This window comes from Juglans regia, chromosome 16 (genome assembly GCF_001411555.2).
Source record: "Juglans regia cultivar Chandler chromosome 16, Walnut 2.0, whole genome shotgun sequence".
NCBI lineage: Eukaryota > Viridiplantae > Streptophyta > Magnoliopsida > Fagales > Juglandaceae > Juglans > Juglans regia.
Window position 1 is genome coordinate 20,764,936 of NC_049916.1, and position 27,315 is coordinate 20,792,250.

The 27,315-nt window shown below is 36.3% G+C and overlaps 3 protein-coding genes and 1 non-coding gene across 8 annotated transcripts; 2 read left to right on the forward strand and 2 right to left on the reverse strand.

The window, feature by feature from the left end:
• Positions 1-223: 223 nt before the first annotated feature.
• On the forward strand, positions 224-10,377 carry LOC108989372 (erlin-2-B). The gene is made up of 9 exons (XM_018962941.2): positions 224-501; positions 3,208-3,328; positions 8,017-8,084; positions 8,162-8,221; positions 8,318-8,476; positions 8,798-8,944; positions 9,373-9,587; positions 9,676-9,784; positions 9,875-10,377. The coding sequence occupies exons 1-9, from the start codon at positions 364-366 to the stop codon at positions 9,965-9,967; spliced, it is 1,110 nt and encodes a 369-aa protein (XP_018818486.1). The 5' UTR covers positions 224-363; the 3' UTR covers positions 9,968-10,377.
• Positions 10,378-11,412: 1,035 nt separating this feature from the next.
• LOC108989371 (ureide permease 1-like) lies at positions 11,413-17,588 on the forward strand. Of its 4 annotated transcripts, none has more exons than XM_018962938.2 (8): positions 11,413-12,003; positions 12,596-12,923; positions 14,608-14,746; positions 14,936-15,110; positions 16,107-16,150; positions 16,261-16,361; positions 16,646-17,020; positions 17,227-17,588. In XM_018962938.2, exons 2-8 carry the CDS (start codon positions 12,687-12,689, stop codon positions 17,377-17,379), a joined length of 1,224 nt encoding a protein of 407 aa, XP_018818483.2. In that variant the 5' UTR covers positions 11,413-12,003; positions 12,596-12,686; the 3' UTR covers positions 17,380-17,588. The 4 variants fall into 4 exon arrangements, with proteins under 4 accessions (XP_018818483.2, XP_018818482.2, XP_035542578.1 ...); XM_018962937.2 differs by having other exon boundaries at positions 11,478-11,992; XM_035686685.1 differs by lacking the exon at positions 11,413-12,003 and adding an exon at positions 12,064-12,361.
• Positions 17,589-18,793: 1,205 nt separating this feature from the next.
• TRNAN-GUU lies at positions 18,794-18,867 on the reverse strand. The gene has a single exon. It is a non-coding gene; the product is annotated as a tRNA-Asn (tRNA).
• A 2,912-nt stretch (positions 18,868-21,779) lies between these two features.
• Positions 21,780-26,195, reverse strand: LOC108989384 (magnesium transporter MRS2-5-like). 2 transcript variants are annotated; one of them, XM_018962960.2, is made up of 8 exons: positions 26,000-26,168; positions 25,012-25,211; positions 24,590-24,918; positions 24,328-24,398; positions 23,012-23,140; positions 22,607-22,948; positions 22,183-22,230; positions 21,780-22,072 (listed from the first exon to the last, which is right to left on the reverse strand). In XM_018962960.2, exons 2-8 carry the CDS (start codon positions 25,023-25,025, stop codon positions 21,842-21,844), a joined length of 1,164 nt encoding a protein of 387 aa, XP_018818505.1. In that variant the 5' UTR covers positions 25,026-25,211; positions 26,000-26,168; the 3' UTR covers positions 21,780-21,841. The 2 variants fall into 2 exon arrangements, with proteins under 2 accessions (XP_018818505.1, XP_018818503.1); XM_018962958.2 differs by having other exon boundaries at positions 24,590-25,211; positions 26,000-26,195.
• Positions 26,196-27,315: the final 1,120 nt, after the last annotated feature.

The following is a 27,315-nucleotide window of genomic DNA, read 5'->3' on the forward strand; positions in this document are numbered from 1 at the left end:
ATTGATATTAAAAATAGAGAGAAAAAAATAATATAAAAGGGATTTGATGAATGAATAGTGTGTTCAAAATTTAAAAATTAGTTTAGATATTACTGTAGCTATATTTCAAATATTTAGAATATAATTAATTTAATATGAGTAATTTACTGATCTAATAATTAAATTCTCATTAAATTTAACTTTTAACTAATCCAATGAGAATGCTATTACCCGCCGTTAAACCACGTAGGCTTCGATGGTAATCGAGTTGTAATTGGTAGGTATCGTTATTGAAGACCAAATTCCATCTTCCCTTTTCATTTTCCACGCTAAAGGCAAAAGAAACTGAGGGTTCCTCTTGAGACTTGGAGTGCAAAAGCGGCCATGGAATCGCAGCAGCAGAGAGCCGGAAGTCCACAGTCTCGGCCTCAGACACCTGCATCTAGGCCTCAAGGCGGCGGTAGCGGAGATTTCACAGCGATTCTCACAGTCCTCTTATCCTTCGTTGCCATCTTCGTCATGGTATACAACTCTCAAAAGTTCTACTGCCATTTCGTTCTTCCCAGGATGTTATGCAATTTAATGTCTTATTCTTGTTGTATCCACTTTTTATTTTCTTTTTAAACTTCTTGGTCTTTTAATAGTGTTTTAGCATCTAATCCATCACCCTATTGGTTTTTGTCTGATTTCATTTCGCCGTGTTCTCGTTTCTCTAGGATTCTCGCAACTTGATTCAAGATTTTTTTTTTGTCTCAGTAATGCATAATTACTTCATTATCTTAGTCTAGGCCGTATTTTCAGTTTGAAAGATGGTGATTTGCATTTTTTTTGCAAAACACCGGTTAGAGTATCAGGAAAATTGAGATGCGAAAACGAAGATGTGAGACAGAAAATCAAGGGAGAGAAGACAGAAGAAAGCACATAAGAGATTGACATGGTTTGGCGTAGCGACCATCGTTCCCGACGCACAAAGCTCAAGCGGCTCTATTTCACTCATTTTGTTACATTGGGGCTGATATAATACGTGGAGTATATTAACATATTGCATATTTTCTTGATAATTCCTCGCTTGTTGCGTAGAAAGGTAATATTCTCTCAAACATTACGGAGCAACTTGAACTTGGCTTGAGTTTGTTAGTGACTTGTGAAATAGTTGGAAAGAGTTTATCCGTATAGACAGAGCACAAATCAAAGCTGGCGGATCTGGCGAGACCAGTCCAAACGAAATAGGATCACTTCACGTGTGACGGCATGTGTGGCACAGGAGACTGAATGCAACAAACTCTAGATGGCGATTGAGGATGCATCCCTCTACACTAATGTCATTGGATTAATAATTCATTGATTGGTATACTCTAAGCCAATTTTTTGGCATTAGTTGTTGGAGTAAAGGTTGTTGGGCAGTTGGAGGCAATAAGGATGCGTCTTATGGTTTGTAAGACTCTGAAAGGCCTGTGGGAGCTTGTTTTGTGCTTGAGATTTCACTAAAAAGGAGACATATCACTTTGAGGTTGATGGTGCCATCGGTGATCGAAGAAAAGATGAAAATCTTAAAATACGTGCAAGTACAGGTTGATTGCGAGCAAGGAATATTATAAAATGGTGTCAGCACAGCTTTGGTATTATAATAGGGAAATTGAGATTGGAAAATAGAGAGAAAATAAGAGGAAGAAACAAGAGAGCCAATACTTATCTTGTTTTTCCAAATGAGTGTCTATGGTTGCACAGATTGCAAACCTCATAATATATGCTCAGTTGTGATCCACTTTCATGATGCACGAGGCCCTAGCGACTGTCTTTTTTATTCACTTTATACAACATATAACGTACTCATTCAAGGGCTTGTATAGAGAATACAGTGGGAATTACTACGGTATGTTATACAAAACAACTATAGGTCACAATATTTTATAAAATTGCAATAATCCACTGTATTATTAATACCTCGTTTCATGCTATTCTTGGACAAAATGGGGAAGTTCAAAAGGAGAAAGGAAGTTCTGGAGTAGTGTAGGCAGTGACAGGTGAGATTTTTGGAATTGTGACACTGAGGTGGGGATGAGTCATGGGGTTGGGGGGTAGGGTCATGGTGAGGGGTTGGCTGGCTGGCTGGCTGGGTCTACAACATGAGGGTGAGGGGGTGACTCTAGGGCTTGGCATTTGTGGGCTGATGGGCTGGTGCTACAGAGCTGGATGGATGTTGAGGTTGACGCTGGGTTTGCCTGCCAGGGGAAGGGGGAGAGGGGCGGAATTGAATTCTTTATCTCACTATTTTCCATACAGTGGTATTCATTACTTTATTGGCATGGAAACAATTTTGTTCAACAGTTTTTTTTGCCCTCATTAAGCTCGGGAAAATACTATTTTTTTTTTTTGTTGAAACAAATACAAACTTATAGTTTAATTAAGCTTTAATTCTTATTAAGGACATCTGATTTTTTAATATTTGTTTTTACAATATAATTTTGGTTTCTCTACCCCTTTTTTCATGGCAAGTCCATGGGGAAGTATGTAATTACTTTGTGTTGTGATTGCTAGTCCATCTCAACGTCTTCCATCCTAAAGTACTTCAATTGTGTTTCAGGATCTGTGAAGTACTCAAATTCCTCAAATCTTTATTGCAAAATGTGTTCTTTGGATATCCGAGATTGTCTCCAGTGCTTGTTTGCCTATTTGGTGGTGGTGGTGGTGGTGGTGGTGGTAGTATGCTGTGTGGACTTGCATTGTTACAACAAGGGTTCAACATTCATTAATATCTTCCATTAGAATGGTCATTTTAAAGTAGTATCACTGTGACTAGTTTATGGCATCTGGAAAATATACCTCAACAATGTTTGATTTAACCTTGAATTGAAATACATGTGGTTCTGCTGATAAGAAATGGAATATATGTGGTTTTAACAACTATCTCCATTTTATTATTAGCTTTTTTTAATGCAAAATGAATGATTGTCATGTCGCCATATAACCATTTGGGATTGCAGAACTATCTCTATGTTATTCTATCTGTTTTTGTGTTGCCTGAAACTTTTACTTGGTTATTGGCAATTTGGCAGGGACACATCTGGCAATATTTTTTTGGTGGGATGATTATGTATTTTTCTTATAAAGTGCAAGCTTGGATAAATTTTTTGAACTAAGTTGAATTTCTTACAATGGAATAAGTGATTAAGTAGTTATCATTTTACTGAGTTCAAAAATATTTGGTGTGAATTATGGAATTTACAGGTAGGGATTCCGTCATCATCAACTCTTAAGAATAGCTTGTCTGTTGTGCACCAAGTCCCAGAAGGCCATGTTGGGGTATACTGGAGAGGAGGTGCCCTTTTAAAGACGATTACAGATCCAGGTTTCGATATGGTCCTCAGTTTATGATTTTCATTCGGTTGTTGCTTTCTTAGAACTTGTGGAATGCTGCTTGTATGTTAGATGACATGGTTGTAATAAGTGTAATCTGTGAGGGTATAATCGTCAAGTGTATGTAGTATATGTGTTGTTGTACATCAATGAATGAAAGAAGGAAGAATAGTTTCCCTCCATAAACTTGTACATGGTATTAGAGCTCATGGTTGTTGGATGGTGGTAAGTGGTGGACAGTGGTTTACGCCGAAATCAAGCTCATTGTGGTCTGAACTAGTTGGAGTGTTTTCCGGTGTCGTATCTAACTTTTGTCGCCGGATCTAAGCCCACCAGTGTTTGTAGTTGCTGGATTCAAGTTTGCTGACATCCCCATAGGTTTTTGAAGTGGCTTCTCCTCTGTTGTCGGCGGCCCCATAGGTGTTTGAAGTGTTTCCGGTGTCTTCTTAGGTATTGGACACTAGGGGTGAGTTCCTCCTCGTCGTCTGTGCATATCGGTGTGTTCCCCGTCATTAGCGGCTGCCGGCAAGCATCGAAGAAAAGTAGTGTTTGGTTGCGGGGATAACCAATCCCATCCTCAAGTGCGGATAACCCTAACCTGGAGTAAAATCCTGTCCCTAATCTGGAATAATGCCTGTTTGGCAACAAGGATAAGGTAATTCCCATACCACTTATTCTTGTTTAGGATAACCTAATCCAGTTTTGGGTTTAAGTTGAAATCGGTCTTGGCCGATACTTGATACAAACTGATACCGGCTGATACAGGCCCGATTTTGTCCGATACATGCCGAAACATAACCGATACTGACCGGTTTCTAGCCGATACGGTCCAATTCTGGCCGAAACAGTCCAATTCGGAACCGATATAGGCCGATATAGTGTATTTCTGACCGAAACAGGACCGAAATGTTGTTATTCGGGTTGTTTTTCAGGTACTTGAGCTAAGTTTCTACATTTTCAGAGTGTGTTTCTTGGACTCTCAAGTTGAATTTTGGTTTTTCTCATATATTGTGTGGAGTTTCAATCTCCAAGTTCAGTTGTGATATTTTTTCTGCATCAATGACAACCAAATTTGAGTTATAGTTACATTATGCAGTTGCCTCATATGTTGCTCCTAGTGGGAGTGGAGGCCGAGGTGGTAGGGGCTCACATGGGGACATGATGCCAAAGGTTATTGCACTCGAGGTCAAGAATCTCGTAAGTGCACCCATTGTGGTCGCATTAACTACTCGGTGAACTATTGTTGAGATTTAAATGGTAGACCATCTGAATATGCTAATCAAGTCATTTACCAAGATATGATTAGTATATCAAAAGATGAGTATGATAAGTTTTTGGGTCACACACGGGTTTCATCTTTCACAACTACTCTTGCCCAATCAGGTACAACGTCTGCATGTCTTGCCTCATCCACTCAAGCTCCATAAATCATTGATTCAGGAGCTAATGAACATCTGACTGGTTTGTCCTCTTGTCTTATTTAAGTTGGATACTGTGATATCTTCAAAAAGTTACTCTTGCTAAAGTTACAGGCATTGGATCCACTAAGCTCACTGACTCTATATTCGTCATCTGTTCAAAATACTCCTAGTTGTCCCTTTAGTTTGCTGTCCATTAGTAAGATTACTCAAAGTCTTCAATGTTCAGTGACCTTTTATCCCTCTTCATGTGTCTTTCAGGATCTTAAGACGGGAAACAAGATTGGTACAGGGCATGAAGCTGGTGGTCTATATTATCTTGATGTTAAACAGTCACCCACTCGAGCTCTTACACCCTCCTCATCATCTGCTTATGAATGACATTGTTGTCTTGGTCACCTCTCTCTTTCCCTTTTAAAGCATCAAGTTAGGAATCTAGGAAATGTGTCTTCCTTTTCGTGTAAAGCATGCCAAATTAGTAAACATCATCGTGTGTCTTTTGCACCTCGGGTTGATAAACGAACATCGAGTCCTTTTGAATTGGTTCACTTTGATATATGAGGACCAATCAACATTAAATCAAATAGGTTTCAGTATTTTGTCATATTTATTGATGACTACTCTCGTGTGACATGGGTGTTTCTAATGAAGGCAAGATCTAAACTTCTTTTCATATTCAAAGTGTTTTGGAAAGAAATTAAAACCCAATTTAACATAAGGGTTCAAGTTTTGCTTTCTGATAATGCTAGAGAATATCAATCTAGTGACTTTGCTACTTACTTATGTAGCAAAAGAATTGTTCATCAAACTTCATGTTCTTATACACCCCAACAGAATGGGGTGGCTGAACTCAAAAATCGTCATTTGTTAGATGTAATTCAAGCACTTTTACTACACATGCATGTTGTTAAAAAGATTTTGGAGTGATGGTGTTCTAACTGCTTGTCACCTTATTAATCGTATGCATTCATCAGTTCTCGATAGTTCCTCTCATTTTTCCATATTTTTTCCTTCATCACCACCCTTTACTCATCCTCCAAAAATCTTTGGATGTATTTGCTATGTTCATAACCTTGGCCCAGGTTTTGATAAGCTTGACCCACGTTCTACCAAGTGTTTTTTCGTTGGTTATTCTCGGACTCAAAAGAGATATCGTCGTTATAGTCTTGTTCTTAGATGCTACTTCACGAGTGCTGATATTACCTTCTTTGAGTCCATATCCTATTTCTCGGACACAGCTTCGAGTAATGAGTGTAATCCTTTACTATTACCTATTCTTACACTTTCTCCTTCACACTCACCCAACCTTACCCAACCCTCTTCCATGCCTCCCCCAGTTCCTTTGCAAGTTTACTTGCGTCGCTTGCGGCCGCCGGCTTCCATGCCTTCACCAACCGTGTCTCCATCTTAAGATCCTGAGTTACCCAGTATTTTAGACTCTCCATCTATTGCTCTCCGCAAGGTACTTAATCTTGTGTTACTTAACATCCGATTAGTCAATTTGTCTCATATCATGCCTTATCTCCTTCATTCTCATGTTTTATTTCTCAGCTTTCAAAACTTTATGTTCCTAAGATAGTTTAGGATGCTTTATTTGATCCGGGATGGAGGACAATTATGAAAAATGAGATGAATGCCCTTCACCATAATGAGACATGAGACCTTGTTCCACTACCACCTGATAAGCAACCTGTTGGTTGTAAATGGGTATATACAATCAAATTTCATCCTGATGGTTCGGTGGAACGTTTGAAAGCCTGTTTGATTGCTAAGGGTTACACTCAAACATATGGCATTGATTACAAGGAGACTTTCTCACCTGTTGCCAAAATCTCTTTTGTTTGAGTGTTGATCTCTCTTGCTGCTAATCTAGATTGACCTTTATTTCAGTTGGATGTTAAGAATGCATTTTTACATGGTGACTTGCATGAAGAAGTTTATATGGAGCAACCACCTGGGTTTCTTGCTCAGAGGGAGTATCGAGGTACTGTATGCAAGTTAAAAAAGACATTATATGGTTTGAAACAATTTCTTCGAGCATGGTTTGAGAAGTTTTTTGATGTATTGGCATTTGGTCTTCATAGATGCCAAACAGACCATTTGATATTTCACCTACATAGTGATGCAGGTCACATTTTGTTGGTTGTATATGTGGACGGCATTGTAATTACTGATAGTGACTTTGCTGGAATTGCTAGGCTGAAACAGTGTTTACATGATCAATTTCAGACAAAAGACTTGGGCAAGTTTAGATATTTCCTTGGAATTGAAGTCAGTAGATCTAAAAAGGGTATCAACCTATCTCAGAGGAAATATGTACTTGACTTTCTGGAAGAAACCGGTATGTTGGGTGCATGACCTATTGACACCCCTGTGGACCCAAATCGTAAATTCTTGAAAGAGGAAGAGGAGTTGTTTGGAGACCCAGGTAGGTATCAAAGACTTGTTGGGAAATTGAATTATCTCACTATCACTAGACCGGACATCTCTTATGCAGTGAGTGTACTGAGTCAATTTTTACAAACGCCTAGGGTCTCACATTGGGATGCTGTAATTCATATTTTTCGTTATCTTAAGCAAGCCCTTGGCCTTGGATTACTGTATCAATCAAATGGACATCTTAGGGTTGAAGCATTTTCAGATGCTGATTGGGCAGGATCTCCTTCAGATAGAAGATCTACTACTGGATATTGTACCTTTGTGGGAGGTAACTTGGTTACATGGAAGAGTAAGAAACAAGCAGTAGTAACTCGGTCTAGCGCAGAAGCTGAATACAGGGCAATGACTCACACTACTAGTAAGCTGACATGGTTGCGACACTTCCTTAAAGAGATTGGGTTTCTAGCTCCTATCTCTCTCCAGTTATTTTGTGATAATCAAGCCGCAGTGCATATTGCCTCTAATCCTGTGTTCCATGAGAGGACTGAACATATAGAGATTGATTGTCACTTCATTCGAGATAAGATACTAAGTAGTGACATTTATACACCTTTTGTGAAGTCTGTCGATCAAGTCGCAAATATGTTTACTAAGTCTTTGTGTTGGAGTTGGTTGAAACTTATTTGTTTCAAGCTGTGTTTAGATGATATATATGCTCCAGCTTGAGAGGGAGTGTTAGATGACATGGTTGTAATAAGTGTAATCTTTGAGGGTATAATCGTCAAGTGTATGTAATATATATGTTGTTGTACATCAATGAATGAAAGAAGGAAGAATAGTTTCCCTCCATAAACTTGTACAGTACTTAAATTTGAATTTTCAGGTTTTCACTTGAAGATGCCTTTGATAACCCACTATGAGCCTGTTCAAGTAACCCTTCAGACGGATCAGGTAAATTTCAATACGTGGATATTGACATTCATTATGCCAGTCTAATGATTAAATCCATAAAATATGTACAACTGCAGGTGAGGGATATTCCTTGTGGTACTAAAGGTGGTGTCATGATCAACTTTGAAAAGATAGAGGTAGAGCTATGAGATAGTACTTTTTGTTACGTTTTGTAAGCTGTCTAATGTTTGGCATTCTGAGTTTATATGTATTGATTAGAATGCCATTTTCAGGTTGTTAACCGGCTTCATAAGGATTTTGTTTATGAAACGCTGCTGAACTATGGAGTACAGTATGACAACACATGGATATATGACAAGATTCATCATGAGATCAATCAGTTCTGTAGTTCTCATTCTCTTCAGCAAGTCTATATAGATGTGTTTGATCAAGTAAGTACAAATGCTAAATAAAACATGTTTTTTAATGCCATAGATGACAATATTTTTGAAACTTTCAATGCGAATTTTCTTTTTTGGTAAGTAAAAACTTCCATTGTAACCTAACGGTATATGAAATCTTTATTGTACTCCTCTATATGTAGGTGTTGAGTTGCCTGTATTATTAAGAGGCTCTGCATACTTGTCCTCCTTTTTATAGTTGTATAATGTCATGGTATCTTGTGCTCGTGTTATACAATATTTGTGGAGTTATTGTTTCCTTTGGTGGTTATTTATTTGAGGTCGTATTTATGAAGAATCAAAGTCTTGCAGATTGATGAAAAGATGAAAGATGCTCTCCAGGGTGACTGCACACGCTATGCTCCAGGTATTGAAATTATCAGTGTGCGCGTTACAAAGCCAACTATCCCGGACAGTATTAGACGTAATTTTCAACAGATGGAAGAGGAACGCACCAAGGTACTTTTATTTTCCTTAATACAGGAGAGCTCCTTTACTTCCTTCTATTTTCCCCTGTTGGTCAAAATGGAGGTAAATAAGGTGGATGGTAAAGTATTAAGGCCTATCTCAATCCAGAGTCTAATTCAGTTTATATATACTTATTTCTTCATTCTTAATATGCACATTCAGATAAAAATTAAATGTATTTTTACCAGATCTTTATGATCAAATTATGAAACAATGAAGTCACCCTTTGAACAAGTTAGCTTTGGTCCTACTAGCATTCAATATTACAAGCTTTATTTTTTATACCCAAATACTGAAGATGCATGCATTTGTACCCAAGCCCAATCACCCATCCACATATTGGGTAATTTAGTATATAACAAGTCTTCATAGTTCATAGAGTGCATTATTCTATCTTTATGTTCATGCTACTTTGTTAGGTCTTAATTGCTATTGAGAGGCAGAGAGTAGTTGAGAAAGAGGCAGAGACAAATAAGAAAATGGCTATCAGTGAAGCTGAGAAGAATGCAAACGTTAGCAAGATTGTTATGGAACAGAAGTTGACGGAAAAGGATAGTGCCAGGAGGCAGCAAGAAATCGATAATCAAATGTACATGGCTCGGGAAAGGAGTCTGGCAGATGCAGATTTCTACCGGTAAGTTTTTAATTTGCTCTTTCGTTGAGAGAGGATATGATCATTATTTTTTAGAAATTCTAATGGTATTGCTTCCCCACATCTTTAGTGTGATGAAGGAAGCTGAAGCAAACGAGTTGAAGCTTACTCCGCAATTTCTGGAGCTTAAATTCATCGAGGCCATAGCTGATAATACAAAAATCTTCTTTGGGGAAAAGGTCTCGTCTATCTGTCTCTCCATGTGTGTAAATGTGCGCGTGCGTATGCACTGGTGTGTACAATCTTTACCTAGTAAATCTGCCATGCAGGTACCTAATATGGTTTTGGATCAGAGGCTGCTCGGGAACTTCCTGCAACAGGTGTCTAGAAATGTGTCAAGGGAGATGTCCAACGACGAGTAGTCAGAAGGTAAGTTTTGGTTGATCAGTCCGGTCAACATGATTGTAGTATCGGTGCTGTCACAAACAGGTTACATAGTAAGGAAAGGAAACGGAAAACATCGGTTGATATTTTCATATAGAAGTTACTTATCAAAAAATATTTTCATATAGAAGTTGTTTCAGGTAAAATTCCTTTTGGGTGATCTCTTAATATCTAGGTATTATATGTTGTCACTCCTGATGGAATGAAGAATCATACCCGATCTCTGATTGATCTTGAATCTTTTGGCCCCAGATACTATTGGCAACTAGCATGTATTCAGTGAATTCAACGTGTGTTGACACGCTTTGGATTCCAGGGTTTACGTACTTCATAAAACTTCTATATGTTGGAGGTACATTTGAGGTTTGTTCATGAAATTTTGTGAGCATAGGTTTTAAGCATTTACGGTTGTGGTTTTTTTTTGAAGTCTAGATAATTTATTAACGGTAATTATTAATAATAAGAATTAAAACTTCTACTTATCATCCTCACACACCACACTCACACTCACACTAACACTACACTTTAATTTTTTTTTTGGTTTTATTCTTTTTAAACTAATTGAATTATTTACTTATCATCCATACACCACATATATAGTAAGAGAAAAAAAACTAAAAATTAAAAAATTATGTGTGGTGTGTGAGGATGAAGAGTAGAATTTTAAAAAAAAAGAATAGCTAGGTTTTTAAACGAACAAAACTGGATGGATTGAGAAATTTGCGACGAAGTTTTTTGTTCGTTGTTAATGAACAGGCATAAGCTATTAACTTATTATCAATGAGTTTAGATTTTTGTCGCCAATATGGAGAACAACTATCTATGTTAGGCAATGCGATTAAAGGTATTATCGACCATGGAGAAATTTAACTCAAAAATATTTTATCATTTACAAAATTTTTAAAGTTGACAATTGTAGCCATACTATCCATTCTTTAGCAACAATATAAGCATGTTAACCAGAGCTCTTCTTTTTTTTTTAATTCTTTTTTTAAGAAGTGAAATACTTTAGTTATGAATGTATTATATAAAAATAATTTTATAAATTGATGTGATTTGTCGATTATAAAATTATTTTTATTTAAAATAAATTTAACAGATAATAGTTAACGTGTGTGAGATTACTTGTTGGATCTTTATCTCCTTGACTCTACCACAATATCAGATTTTTTTAATACCCCGTAACACCAAGCTTGTTACGGGGTATTACTCTTTCAAAGAGAACTTCCGAGATATTCCGAGTTCCGTGTGAAAAGGGAAGGCAATGAAAATGAACCCACAAACAAGCTAGCTAGAACCACACACAAAGTGACAAAAGTTAAAACACTCGTAGAATATGAAAATCTGGTGACGGTCGTACTCCGCACCGGCTTTTATCAGCAGTATCAATTTGATTACTGTATTCACTTTTTAATGTTAAATATAGCAACCCATCCATATTTTAATATGAAAACTGTTTTACTTTTGATTCCTCTGTATTGAGGTTGTGAATATTCGGAATCGAATCATTTGCAAGTTGCATTCCCTTGCATGATTCTTTACGCTTGGGTTTGTTTTCCTTGTCGACATCTTCCTCCAGTTTTTTCAAACCACGAAGTCGACTTCTCGCGATTCTTTGACCCGGCATTATATAATAATAATATGAATCCGCCCTTATCTACCTTCGATGACTTATTGCGAGTGAACGTGGGAAACTGTAAAAGAAGCAACTGTATCTCTGGGAATCCGCATCCAAGGTTCCCGATTCTGAAAGCTCTTTATAGTTTATATGATTGATTCGTTACACGGCTTACATTATCACCCTCTGTATCCAAACTGCTCTCTCTTGGTTCTCTGTGTTGCCACTCTCTTGTCCGTTTCTCCCGGTTTTGCACGTAGTATGGAAACTTCCTACCTAAGAATCTGAGGTGGTGAACTTGTGATCGTGGTTGTGATGCGTGCGGAGGATTTCTTTGGCCTACTTTGGTGTCCCATGTAGTGGGGTTTGCATCGGGTTTTGGTCGGTAGGTGAATTGTAAGTTATAATTTACATTCCTTAAATAGTGGGCTGTAGATGCTTTTGAGATTTCTTGTGTGGACAGTTGGGTTTCTACGTTTTTCATTAGTCATTAGAGTATTGGATTTTGCTCTGCAACGCTGTGTGTTCCGGATGCTTCGCCGTTTTCGCCGCCACTACTGTTCTTTTGCCCGTTATTTTATTCATCAAGATATTCTCTTTGGGACCCTCTGAATTGCATATTTTTAATCACTTCTACCTTGGGGGCTTTTGTTTTGTTTTTTGTCTCTTTCTAAACATGAGGAGCAGTAGCCAGAAGTTAAATCTTCTGAATCTGAGATTCTATAATTCATCTGTTCTCTTTCATTTCCGCTGTGTATGTGAAGATTTTGTTTTCTTTCTTACTTACATAGTCAACGTTTCTCTTCTTCCCTTTATAGTGGGACCCCTGTATTTCAGTTTTTTGCGGCAACTGAATTTCCATCCTGTATTATGGGTCTGGAATGCCTCAAGTGCTTCTATTGGCTATCAAAATGAGTGGGTAGTACTATACTACATGTACGTGGTAAGCCAGATGAAACAGAGTAATTCATATTGCCTTTCCCTGCAGGATTTTTCTAGGAGGGTCTCCCTGCTGGATTTTCATTGAATACCTCCTCAATTACTCCAACTGAGAGGATTATACATCTGGGGATTTGAAAATGTATTTGGTGGAGAGCAAAGGAGGTGCCATCCTATGCATGCTGATTTCCTTGATGTTCTTGGGCACATGGCCTGCTGTTATGACTCTCCTGGAAAGACGTGGTCGTCTTCCTCAACATACTTACCTTGACTACTCGATCACAAATCTCTTGGCTGCTGTCATTATTGCTTTAACATTTGGGGAGATAGGCAAGAGCACACCTGATTCTCCCAATTTTTTTGTTCAACTTTCTCAGGTAAGTCTCTATGTATATTAGAGGTGGCGTTCTTAACATTTTGTTATCATTTATGTCTTTTATCTGGTGAATAAATTACTGTGACTTATTTCTCGAAGCATTTGCAAACCAGTCCTCATGAAAATGATGTTGGAAAATGAAAATTAATTCTGATGAAAGTATAAGCGTGAATAGAAAAGATGCATTCTTCAATGCAAAGTAAAAACAATATGGTAGAGCTTTATTTTCTGGTGTTACTGTTGTTAATTGTTATGATCTAATATAATCATGTTATTTTCCTTTCTTATGTTTAGGTATGCTTCTAATGTGACCTCTTGCTGGGGAAGAAAATATTGAGAATCTGACGACTTGTTTATTGTAGTCAACCATAAATGACTGGCTCTTTTTTATTGTTCTGTCTGAGCTGGAAGTATAAAGGACATTGGTTCACATTTTTCTATGGATATGAGTTGAATAGATCTGGAAACCCAATTTTTTTTTGCTCCACTTGTGGTAAAAAACCCAACTAGATCACATTAACATACATGCCAACCTTCTACTTTGTTCTCTCTCTTCCTCCAGTTCATTGGGCTATTACCTTTTCCATGCATATGAAATGAATAGGGGCAAAAGTACTGTCTAAGATCAGTATACAGAAAAGAAAGAAATACTTCATTCTTTCGATCTTTTCATGGATTGGGAACTGTAATGACTGTAAATTTATTCAGCTGTAACTCTGAACAATTAAAACAGAGGAGCTTATCGTATGTAGATTGATATCCCATGTTTTATTGCTTAACTAAGTATGTGGAAACTATCGGAAAGTTTGGGTGCAGATCTATGAAAAGAATTAAGACGGAGGTTTTTTTTCCTAAGTGGAGTTAGATAATCACTGATAGTGCTCTAGTGTATTATGTCTTCTCTCTCTCTCTGGGGATGTAAGATTGTAGCTGCAGTAAAAAATTTGCTTGCTTGTTTGAAAAAGTATGAAGCTATCTTTCTGGACAGCTCACTTGTATGAAAAATTCCTGCAACTCTGTTGTGTCAATAATAGTTATATGTGATAACAGCTGATTTGTTGTTGAAGTCTGGTTGTATAGCTTGGGTACAAGTCCTCCCAACTGCTTGAAAATTGTCTTCGCTCTGTGCAACTTCCAAACTAACAATTGGTTGTTGTTCGTGAGGAAAAAATGCGTGAAAATATGAACTTAATTTTTAGTTGATGCTCTTGATGATTTCACTTAGGAAAGCCATCTACTCCAGACTTTCTAGGATTTAGGCGGCTAAACTCTGGTATTGTGATTTATTGGCATGTTTACTAATCGACTCTAGGACACCATAGTGTGAATGCTGGGACGTAATGAGGGATGCTCCTTTGAGATGAGAGAATGCCTTGGAAGCTGTTGAAGGATGCTGAATGAAATGTCATTGGATGACGAAATCTCTTTTGTTGCTTGGGGATGATGCCATGCTTTCTTAAATAATTGAATCTACAGTAGGTGGTTCATTTTGAGTTAGTTTCTGTTCTATCCCCCATCAAGTTGTAATTATGTGCCATAAGTATGTTAATTGTGTTGTGTCTCAAACAGAAGTAGTTCTGAATCTTCTGAGGTGATTGATGCTACATAGTTGGACGTGAGTCTCGGTTCAATGGCATCATATCAGTTACAACTGATCTGTGATTTCATTATGGTGCTTGATGCAGAATAACTGGCCCTCTGTTTTGTTTGCAATGTCGGGTGGGGTGGTGCTCAGCATTGGCAACCTATCTACTCAGTATGCTTGGGCTTTTGTTGGTTTATCAGTGACGGAAGTGATCACTTCAAGCATCACTGTGGTTATAGGTGTCTCTCTATCTCTCCACACAGAGGCACATCAACATGCACACCTGAGCATGTGCACACAACCACACACATTCTTATGTATGTGCACATGTATATGTGTCTGGATATGCATTTTAAACAGAAACCATGAAATAAAAGGTTGGCAAGATGTATTTTTTTTCATTATAGTCTCTCTTCCGATTGTGACAGGCACAACCTTGAATTACTTTTTGGATGACAAAATCAACAAAGCTGAGATTCTTTTCCCTGGTGTCGGTTGCTTCTTGACTGCGGTTTGTCTTGGCTCTTTTCTTCATGCATCCAATGCAGCTGATAATAAAAAAAAGCTTGAAAGTTTGTCAAGTGATTATACAGTTGGAGCCGAGTATGCCTCTGTCCTCATTAGTTATAAATGGAATTGTGCTGATCTAGAACTAAGGTTTCTTTTGTCTATAGTAACTGTTGCCTAATCGGTTTCCTATATGGGCCAAATAGCTTGCAGAATCTTGAATCCTTATTGGTTATTAAACTCTTTCAATGTGGTTCGTTTTTGCATTATTTTCTGTTATTTGTTCTGGCTTAGTTTTTTCCAATGGGAAACAAGATCCAAAAAATAAAAATTACAAATCATTGTTGTCCTGGGTTTCAAATTAATACAATTTTTGGGTGACGTGCTTGTATACTAGAGATGAATGAGAAACATAGACACGGGCCAGTCAATGATAAGCAGCAACAAAGTGTAAAAGACTCAGATTAAAAAAAAAGAAGTTTTTTTTTTTCCTTTTGGAAAGTCAATGAAGTAAGTAACTGGTTTGGATAGTGAGTTGAGATGAGATGGTTTGTGAATAGTAGTGAGATATTTGAGTTGAGATGAGATGAGTTAGAAATGGTTTGAGTTAAAATGTTTTATGGGGTTTTGGAAAATGAGAGAGAAAAAGTTGAATAAAAATATTATAAAGTTCAAATATTGTTAGAGTATAATTTTTTAATATTATTTTTACTTTGAGATTTGAAAAAATTGAATTATTTTTTGTGTTTTGTTTAGAAGTTTGGAAAAATTGTAATAATTAGGTAATAATTAGATGAAAAAGTTGAAGATTTGAAATTAAAAAAGTGTTTGTGTTTGTGGTGTTTGGATATTGAGATGAGATGGTGATGAGATGAGATGAAATAGGATGAGATGGAAGCATCTCTCTATCCAAACCAGGCGTCATTATACAATGTTGCTTTTCCACTTTATCTTTGATCTCTGAAAGAGTTCCATGCTCTAAATTTGCAGGGTTAGGTAATTTTTCAGTAAAACTTGTACTGCACTGGGGATTCTTTCCTTTCTTCTCATGCAATATTGATCATATAATGCTGATGCTTCCATTTTTGACAGGGCTACAGATGTTTCCACGTCTAAAGAAACAGTTACAAACAATGGTAAGGACCTCTCTCTAGACTTTTGGTTTCTTGTCTTTGGGCTCCTTTTAATTTATTAAAACAGGTATTTTGATTTTCTGTCTAAATATTGGATGTCATCACGTCAACAGTTGGAGCGAAGGATCTCGAAAATGGAAGTTGTTCTGCAGGGAAAGCCAAAGCTGGGACTGCAGGTTTTCTCATAGCACTTGAGAACAGAAGAGCAATTAAGGTGGGTGGTTATTAATCTAAATTATATTCTCTCACTGAGGTTTCGATAGCCATGGATAGTATTAATCTTGAACAGTGGCACTTTCATTTATTTATCTCCCACATGCATGCAATCAATGTGAGGTAATTGTGCTTGAAATTATAAGCTGGTGACTGCCCAGAACCTCTATACTTTTTTTATTGGCCCACTTCTTTCTTTTTAAATGAATTGCTCAACCACCAGGCATATATAGACATCTATCCATGGATGTAACACTTAGACTACATGTATGATTCTGACTGCAGGTGTTTGGGAAGAGCACCTTGATTGGACTGACCATAACTTTCTTTGCTGGTGGCTGCTTCTCTCTATTCACACCAGCATTCAATTTGGCAACAAATGATCAATGGGACACTTTAAAGGAAGGGGTTCCTCACTTGTCTGTCTATACAGCATTTTTCTACTTCTCAGTCTCCTGTTTTGTCCTTGCCATCATTCTGAACATCACCTTCCTTTACCACCCTGTACTAAATTTACCCAGATCATCACTTAAGGCTTATGTGAGAGACTGGAATGGCCGAGGCTGGGCCTTTTTGGCTGGATTTTTGTGTGGGTTTGGCAATGGTCTCCAATTTATGGGGGGTCAAGCTGCAGGATATGCGGCTGCAGATGCTGTTCAGGTTAGTGTTATTTCGTATATAAGATAGTCTATTGTAATGCATCCATAAAATCGTTGAAAAAAAATCTTAAGATTTATTTTGTCAGTAATTTTTTGGCTTAAATACGTCCACTTTTTCTCTTAAAAACTGGTAGAAAAAGTGTTGTGCCTGTCACACCTGCATGTTCACCAACTGCTGATGCTCATTTCAATTTGGTGTAATATCAGGCACTTCCACTTGTGAGCACCTTTTGGGGAATACTTATCTTTGGAGAGTATCGGAAATCATCAGGAAGGACATATGTATTACTTGTCAGTATGTTGTTTATGTTTATTGTAGCTGTTGGAGTTCTTATGGGATCATCAGGGCATCGAAAATAAGTAGGCTGCCGAAAGGGCATTGCTAGAAATTCCACCTTAAAATTAATTGCACTCCTCTTGTATTTCTGGTTGATGCATTGCTATGTCGCGGGATGCTGGTTGATCATGTGAATGTCCATCTATTCTGATCAATATTGGCTTCTGCTGTCCATTTTGAGTGTTGAGACAGCATGTATCTTTTAGGAATATGCATAGTAAATTACACTGTACTGTTGTAATGCAAGCATCTTTCCCCCACCAAATGACCATTTTAGTAGAAAATTTAGTTGCATGCTTTTTTTTTTTTTTAAAAAAAAAAGAAGAGTCAGGACCCAGTTCCAACAAATTTTGCACTCAAAAGGAATGGCCTAAGGTGAAAGTAGGAGTGTGAAATCATGCTTAAGATTTGATTTGGAAGTCTTCGAATAAAGTGCAGACTATTTTCTTTGCCCTGATTGCATTCTGCCATATATCTGCTCATTTTCTCAATTTGATTGTCTAATCAACGATAACAACAGTATTTGTTCTAATTTTGACATTCCCAAAATGCAGTGACTTCTCTTTCTTGGCCAGCTAAAATGAATGAATTTTTAGTTCTGAAAACGTTTGTACTTTTGAATAACGGATTTATAATAGACCCCCACAAATTACAAAAGGAAAGAGGAGCTTAATGAAATAGAACAACACTCAGGCTGTGTTTGGAAGATGAAATCACCTTAACCCATCTCAAACCAATAATTGACGAGACTCATTATTTTTTCAACTTTCCATAAAAAGTTAAGATCCATCTCAAGTCTTAACCTACTTCATACATTTAAATACATCTCAATCTATTTACATTCAAATACATCTTAACGGAATTTACAAAATATTACTATTCACAAATCAATTCAGGCAATAAGATCACATTATTATAGTTGGGAGACATTCTCTCTTTCAAAGCTCTGTTGTTATAGATAAGAATGAATTATTAACAAATTCACAGGAATGAAACATTAATAAATAATTTATTATATACAAAAATAAAAAATGGAAAACAAAAATGCTAGAAGGAGGGCTCAGGTTGTGTTTGGCAGATGAAATCACTTTAACCCATCTCAAATCAATAATTGATGAGACTCATTACTTTTTCAATTTTCCATAAAAAGTTAAGATCTATCTCAACTCTCAACCCACTTCTTCCATTCAAACACATCTCAATTTATTTACATTCAAACACATTTTAACGAAACTTACAAAATATTATTATTCACGAATCAACTCAGACAATAAGATCATATTATTATAGTTGGGAGACATTCTCTTTTTGAAAGCTATGTTGTTATAGATAAGAGAAGTAAGCTTTCAAGATATGAATGAATTATTACAAATTCACAGGAATGAAACATTAATAACTAATTTATTATATACAAAAATAAAAAATGGAAAATAAAAACGCTAGAAGGAGGGCTCGAACCTCCGACCTTGTGGTTAACAGCCACACGCTCTAGCCAACTGAGCTATTCCAGCTGTTGTTATTGTAAATTGTTCTTTTTTGTTATATTGTAGAGACCATTCTCACATCATCGTCAGTTGAGCAAGCGTGAAATCTCGATCTCTTCTGCAAAACATTTCTAGGAAATTTAGCCTGTAGGCATCCTAAAGAAATTTCTTTAGCCAATTTTGATTTATTTACTCAAATATTCTTTAGCCGAAGGCTTTTATTTATTAGCTGAAGACTCCTACACAATTGCATTCATCAACCTTGTTTTTATTTATTTATTATCTGTCCTCTTGCTTTTTTTGCTTTTAGAATTTTGCTACCTACAATTACTTTTATATACTCTTTATATATTTCATTGATATGATTTGTCAAAACAGTTATTTTATATTAAAAAAAAGTGATGCAAGTAATTATATTAGTGGAGTACGTAAAAGAATACGTAAAAATGACTGCACATAAAATTTTTATTGCTTTTAATGCCATTAATTGCACCTAATTCCCCTCAATAAATCCATGTAGCAAAAGAATATCCAACTGAAGCTACTCAATTGTTCATGGTCAATGAGACTATACTTTTAGATATGGAACGGAGAAGAGATTGATATATAAAGAAAAATGATAAAATAAATCACTATTTCACAACTAATTAACAACAACTATCTAATAAAATAATTGTTTTTAGAGTTTTTATTTTTATTTTTATTTTAATTTTAATTTTTTGAGTTTAAATTTAAAAATAATATTATTTTAATTTGTGAATGAGTGATTGTTCTATGATTCCTCATATATAAAATGGGCCTCATACTATCTTATATCTATTGAGCATTTAATGTTTGCTCTAGAAATTCACTGTGACAACTATAAATGTTGTGAAGTCCTGATAAAATGTCAAAAACTACATGATTAAATTGCTAAAGTGAGTGATTTGTTTAACCAAAATATGAATGAGCATTTAATTATGTAGTAATTTCTAATTCTTGACTCAATATGAAATTTTGATATTTTGCGCTTGAAAGAAGTTGTATTGCAGTTAGTTCACACTAAAAATTAATACTCCAAAATTGTACTCATGTCTTATTTATGTTGCAGGGTATTATGGGAAAGATGTTAAAATCACATGGATATTATTGGAAATACCCAGCTGGCCAGGCAACATCCAAAAAGGAACTCACACACACGGGATTGAATGGAGAGGGGCGGCCTCACTTGGGCTGGAGATGAATTGAGAGGCAGACGAGTTCACGCACAGCAGCAGGGACGAAGTGGAACGCAGGAAATGGAGATGAAACGCGAACCTGGACCGCACGTCAAAACGCACGAAATTGGACAGCTCGAAACGCTGGGCTGCGGACGTGAAACGCGGACGAAGTGGAACGAGAGCTGGGCGAGACGCGAAACGCGGACGCACGCACACGCGAGCACTCACGCGATGGAGACGAGCTCACGCAGAACCACTCACGCACTCACAGCACCGGTTCAAAACGCAGGAGATGCAGACGTGAGACGCAGCGGCTGAGGCGTGCACACTGCATAGAGACGAAACGCATGATCTGGAGGCATAAAACGCAAAACAGAGGGTATAAAAAGAAAAGGAATTTCGTGCGCCGGCAGTTTTTATTTTTATTTTTTTGGAGTTTTCAGTTCTCATCTTTTTTTTCTTCTTCTGCATGTTTACTGGGAGTATTTTCTTTCTTTCGGTTTTTATTTTCCTTCTGCTGATTCTTCTTCTTCGACATTTGGGTTTCAGCAAACACTGCTATTTCATTTTATTTTCCGTCAGTTTTTATTCTTCTCAGTTTCGAATTTCAGCATATCTGAATGATACAGTATATTTTTATATAGTAACTTTCATTTGAAACAGTATATGATGACGTTAGATCTTAATTTTCTTGAGCATTTTGTTAATCTAGAGATGATAGGCTAGATTTTTAGCTTGAGATTCAATGAGTAACCCATGACTATTTGGGATTGGATTTACTTCAATATTTAGTGTTTTTGATGATTAACTTGATGGATTATATCTCAATGTGCATCTAGAAAATATTAGAGTTCCTTGTTCTTGGTTTAGATCAATTGTAGACGTAAAGGCACAATTGATACTTGAACAAGTAACATGACTTTAATGTTTTTCTTTCACTTTTCTATGATTGTTATATAATTTGTCAAGTAGTTTTATTAAAATAAAATTGTGGTTCATTGCTATATTATCCGACTATGATTTCTAGGAATGAAAGAATGGTTGAGAGAAAATGAAAAGAGAAGTAAATCCATCACCAAATTAGTGGGCGAAAATTGCATCCCAAGTGTTTGTTTAATTGTTTCTTACAAGTTTAAGTCAACTTCCACACGATTTCTTTAAATCTCTTTTCTTATCAATTTAAACTTTCGTGTAACTCCAAACGGTAATATGTGGTCTTGCGAAAATGAAATGTTTGCTAAATTCTCATTGTCCCTGTGAATTCAATCTTGAAATTTACCCTTGTATTACTTTGACAGCTTCTACGCTTGGAAGTTAAAATTAAAAGCTGATCAAGTCCGCTTCATGTGTCTCTCTCTCCCACTCTAAGAAACCCAAATCCCTTCCAGAGAAGCATATTCACAGTGACTGCCTCCCAGTTTAGTTGAAGGACGAACTTGTGAATCCCAACAGCTCGTAGCCATGTTCAAGACCTATTATGGAACTGCTGAGCGCTTCAACCGTTAAGGGATAGCTTAGCAGAAGCTGCTGCTGAATAACCAACACAACCGGTGATCAGATGGCCAAAGTACCATCCTTTCATGTGTCCTGATCAATAGCACCATATATTGTAAAATGCCTTTTCTGCAACCCCTGCCTTAGATTGAACCATTTCTGCTTCCGGGGGCAACGGAACACCGGAATACATGAACCGAAGTGAAAACTGGAGGATGGAAAGATAGAGAAGGAAGAAACCCGCAATGGAATTACAGTTCCAAAGTAAGAACCTTGTACCTTTATTTACGTCAAGTTCACAATAGAATTTACACCGGAAAGACTTTCCTATGCCTTAAATAAATTAGGAAACAGACATACAAAAACCCACAGGTAAAACCAGTAAAAACCAGAACCCAATTGAAAGTAGAGGGGCGGTCAAAAATTGAGTCTGCAAAGTTCATTCCAAATACTGCAGTTACAGAAGCAAATACCGTAGCCACAAAGGTCGCAGCCGTAAGAAGCAACTGAAATTGTATGAGCTGGTTCTGAACATTGCCCTATTCATGAAGACGGTGGAAAACATAACACATTTTAGTATGTATGTTTTAATATTCAAAGAATATGAGGAAGGCTACATAAAATCTGAAGGTTAAAAATCATGCCTTACCAGTTTAATATTGATCAGATCTTCAGTGTCATCGATGTATTCTTTGAGCTGGGTTACCAATAAAAGAAATAAAATTTGATATCAGCATAAGCAGAGTAAAGTGGCAATTCCTTCAAATCACTTATTGGAGGATTCTATCCCAATAACCAAGTGCCTCTCTTTATAAGTATGGATGGCATAACATGCTCACACCCGCTATATTCTATGCAATAAAGATCACATCTGAATCGGGCCTTAATGATAAGAAATCATATATGCAAGCTGGTTAGTTAAAGATAAGTGATAGGAGATGTGGCAAAGTCGGTTGATATAAGTAACTTACTAATTTCCAAATTATAAATCTCAAAACTAAAATATTTTTATTTGAGAAACTAAACATATTAGGTCAAATGTATGCTTTACAAGGAGTCAAAACATCTCATACCGATAACAACTTGCTCATGGTATTGTCAATGACAACAAAGTATGCCTCAAGCAACATTTCCAGTTGTTCAATGTTCTCTCCGTCAGATGAATCCATTAAGCTTCCATGTTTGCTTGAACTCATGATACTACTAAAAGCCCTTTGCAAAAATGGAGCTCCACTGAAGGCCCCCACAGGTGAAACAGGAGCAGATTTTGAAACCTCTCTGGCCCCACCTGAAGTATCAGTTTGTACAGAAACGTCATTTAACAGATAAGCCTCTGACCTTTGTTTCTTCTCAGTCAGATACATCTCCGCCATATCCCCATCATCATCCATAAGATGCTCTATTTCATCTCGGACCTGGAAATTAAATTAAATTTAGGACATGAGAAGCAAGGAGATTCCTAGACTTGACATATTTACCTTCTGAACTCGCTGAGTCAAGGCAAGCAGGTGGCCTTTGAGTCTACGCACACGTTCCAGATTAAGAGTGCTAATAGATGTCGCCAATTCATCTAGCACAGGATATATCTCCCTTTCCAGTTCTTTTACCTATCAAATCCAGAAACTTCATAGTGCAAGGTGTTGAACAGAAATATTATTTCAAGCTTCATTTTGTCGAGCAGACCTTCCAATATTCAGAGTCCACTAAATAACACATTTACATGTAGATTGCATGATACTTTAAATATATATTCTTACCCACTTAATAGCTTCTAGCGAAACCCAAGTTGTACCAAACCCATCAAAGTACAAAAGTGAATGCGAATATTAAGCTCGAGACATTAGAAACAATCCTGTAGATTTAGTTTGGGAGTATTCCTGCTAAATTATCATGTTAAAATTGTGGTTATGTTTGACAAATTTTCAACAGAAAAATGTGGATCTAAATAGAATTCAATGGTGGAGAAGACTTCATATAAGCACCAAGTAATTGAGATTGAGGCTTTTTTGGCTCTCTAAAGAAATACAAATTAATGAAACAGGTAATATCCAATCAGGGAATACTTTCCCACATGCATGCAATTCATCCCAACAGACTCATCTGAAGTAATACGAAGACTTCACTTTTTTTTCTCTTATAACTTAATATGAAGACTTCATCTTAATTGCCAACCTCAGTTCAAGATGAATATATCAGAGTACTAAAAGAACAAGGAAATGTTGTCCCAGATTCAATCTGATCCAAGACTGCAAACCAAGCTTCCACCTAATATGGAGTAAGGATTGATTATCTGGGGGTAAAGTGACAGTTTTAATAGTTTGGTGGTCATATTGCAAAAAGAGTTTTGAGGGAAGGTGTTAAAAGACATTTTCCTCTTTAAATTATAACTTTATGGAGATAAGCCCTTATGCTCAGGGTTAAAAAACGTGTCAGACCAACCATATCAATCTTAAGGAGCTAAGACTGATAACAATATGTTCCAGGTCCGAGTAGTGTGAAACGAGATGCAAAGATGGGTTTAAAATTCTCATCAGTGATCATCAAATGGGATTGATTGATTTATTTATTTTTTAGAGGTACAAATGGGATTATTTTAAGAACGCCAAAAGCACACCAATCAGATTTGTGGACAAAAGCCCAAAGGAATATCCTTCTGAATATTAAAGTTTGAGACATTATAAAACTGGATTTTTTCCTTATCAAGGACATTCATAATTGTTCCCAAAGTGGTGTGGCAACTTTACCAAAAAGAAGAAGGCAATTCCCATAAATTGGTTGTGTTGCAGATTGTTACCTGAGCATCTAGAGACATGCATATTAATTCCAGAGCTAGCTCCAACGCCCTAAATTCGAAAGGCAGATCCTCTGAATCAAATTGGTAGACATCATAAGCAATCCATGCAAAAATTTAACTTTGTAAAATTAAAGAGTTCAAAAGGCTCCACAGCATGGTATCAGCACCCTTTCTCAGCAAGAACTTAAGATGTGCTTTTGAAGGTAGAACCAAGTATTCTGTTCAGTTCAATAACCAATTTAGCTTGGAATGATTTTCTTACCAGCTTTATCTCTATTCCTCCGAAGGCGTTTGCACAATTCTGACTTGTACTGAACAACACATCCATCCAAGGAATTCATCAGGATAACCTCATCGGCAGTGATTATACACCTGATCTGTTCAAGACTGACCACAATAGCGTTCTCCCGTCCTAATATTGTAGAAGGATAAATGAACAAAGGGTCCAAAAGTCGGAGATCCCTGGCAGGCAAAGAACAATGCCTCATTATTGTGGCCTTGTCGAGCTTCAAAATCTTTGAGTTGCCATTTTTATCAATTTTAATCCAAGATCGACTCCCATGACCTCTTTTCTTCAAGCCTGCAGTAAGACTAGACCCACGACTTCCATTCTCATCTAAATTGGACCTCTCAGTGTTCTGAGAAGATGCAGATTCAGAAAGATCAAGAGAAAGAAAATGATACCGTGGTTTTTCCATTAGTTTTTACTTTTTCCTGCTTTGCTTCCTGGATGAGAATTGCTTGAGCATTGCCCACATCAGTATATGTTAGATGGTATCTAAATGTCACTATGTCATAAGCACAGTCTTGCTTGTGCAAGCAGGTCAATGATCATATTTGAAACCAGATCAACTGAAATTAACCTCATCCACTGAATATAAAACCTGAAAGTTAGAAGTGTTGTATAAGTAAAAATAAAGGGTTAAATGTGAACAAATCCCCTAAAACCATCACTTCAATGGAGAGGCAATCAACTCTGACTGGTCGGGAGAACTATAATTTTAGTTGAAAAGGTTATAACATATAAAGAACATTTTAGTCTTTAGATTAGATCTTTCCAATTTCACCCAAAACTAAACTAGCTCGACTAAGTTAACGAAGTAGAGCTCAAAGAGACTGAAAGTCATATTAAAATTCGTCCAAATAACTTTTTTTTATAAGTAAAATTCGTCCAAATAACTGTAAAAAATATGTTGCTTACCGAATTTAATAAGAAATAAAAACCGAAAGCAACAAAAACCAATGAGTTTCTTTAATGCATCTCGACTTGCCAAAATGGCTAAAATCGTCCACGCGCCACTGACGGAAAGTAATAGTTTTGCCAGGAGCATTCCAACCCAGATGAAAAGCAGCACAAGCAACTTAGATTTTCGGTTTTCAAACACCGAAAACCCAAAATTTTCGTTCTTTAAGAACCATATCAGAAATTTCAATGCACCTATTGTCCCACCATCTACAACAATCGTATACAAATGGAAACACAGAATAGCTACTGTAGTGGCACCAAACCCCAACCAATGATAACGTAACTTTTCACCAAAACAAAAGCATGAAATGAAAACCCATCAGCCGATTCTTGACGGCTATTCAGTAATCACAGAACCCGTATAAAATGAAAACCAATCAATCACAGAGAAGCCCAGATGAAGAGATGGAAGAATAACAAACATACCTCTCGAAGATTGGTTTCAGAGGTTGTCAAAGCTGATCTAAGGATAGGTTGGGTAGCTAAAATCGAAGAGAAAACAGAGATTTGTTCCCCCGTCCGGCGAGCAGAGAAAAAACCCTCGGTTGAAAACATGGCCTCAGGAGCCTGTTACCATGCGAGAGTTCTTGAACATTTTGCAAGTCCATACGGATACATTTTATGTTGCGTTTGGATGTTGAAGTGAGTTGAGTTGAGTTGAGTTGAGATGATAAAATATTATTAGAATATTATTTTTTAATATTATTATTATTTTAGAATTTGAAAAAGTTAAATTATTTATTATATTTTATGTTGAAATTTTAAAAAATTGTAATGATAAATTGAGATGAATTGAGAGATATTTGTCATCCAAACGAAACCTAGTAGCCTAAATAACCGTGAGAAAACGAAAGAAGGAAAGAAAAATGGGAGAAATCATGGATGGGCCACTGGGCCTTTGGCAAGCGAGAAAATAACGCAAGTAAAAAGAGTTCATAGATACCTCGAACGATGTGATTGTTATGAAAAAAGATATTTATAATTTTGATTTTTCTTCTATGATTGACGCATTATTTACTGGATATAATGTTTCAAACTTTTTATTTCTTTCTTTATTCTTTTTTCTTGTTTTCTCTTTATTAGTGATTAAGTGGAAAGTAATTTAATTTAAAATAAATTATTTTCAAACCGATGTATAAAGTAGATAATTTAAAATTTATAGGTATAATTTGATTTAAAAGATGAATTTTAAAATTTAAATATTATAAATCTAATCCTATTATTTAAATCATGTAAAATGTATGCTTTATATACTGACTTGGCAAATATATCAAGATCCAGCTTTTGGGACATTTTTTTTTAAAAAAAAAAAGAGTGATGAGTACTCTCGTAAAAGATGCTTATCATGACACAAAAAATAATTTTTTTCATTAGTCACTATTTATTATCCTACACTCCACATCTTGTAAAAAATAATTGTTAATTATAAGGTGTGAGAGTGAATAGCTATTGATGTATAACAAAACCCTGACACAAAAATAGTTGGTGGTTATACGACTAAAATTTCAAATTAGATTATTAATGTTCAAAGTTTTTTTTTTGCCTCATTGTTTGAAAAATGAAATAATGTTATATATAATTTTAAGATGTTCTAGTTCTATAAATTTTCTTTAAAAAAAAGTAACCTATTTTAATTTTTTTTTTATTATTTTTTAAAGAGAATACAAAACCTTGCACATTTAAAATTGTACGAATCATTTCCCAAATCATAAACATAGAATTAGTGATATCTCTTTTTGATA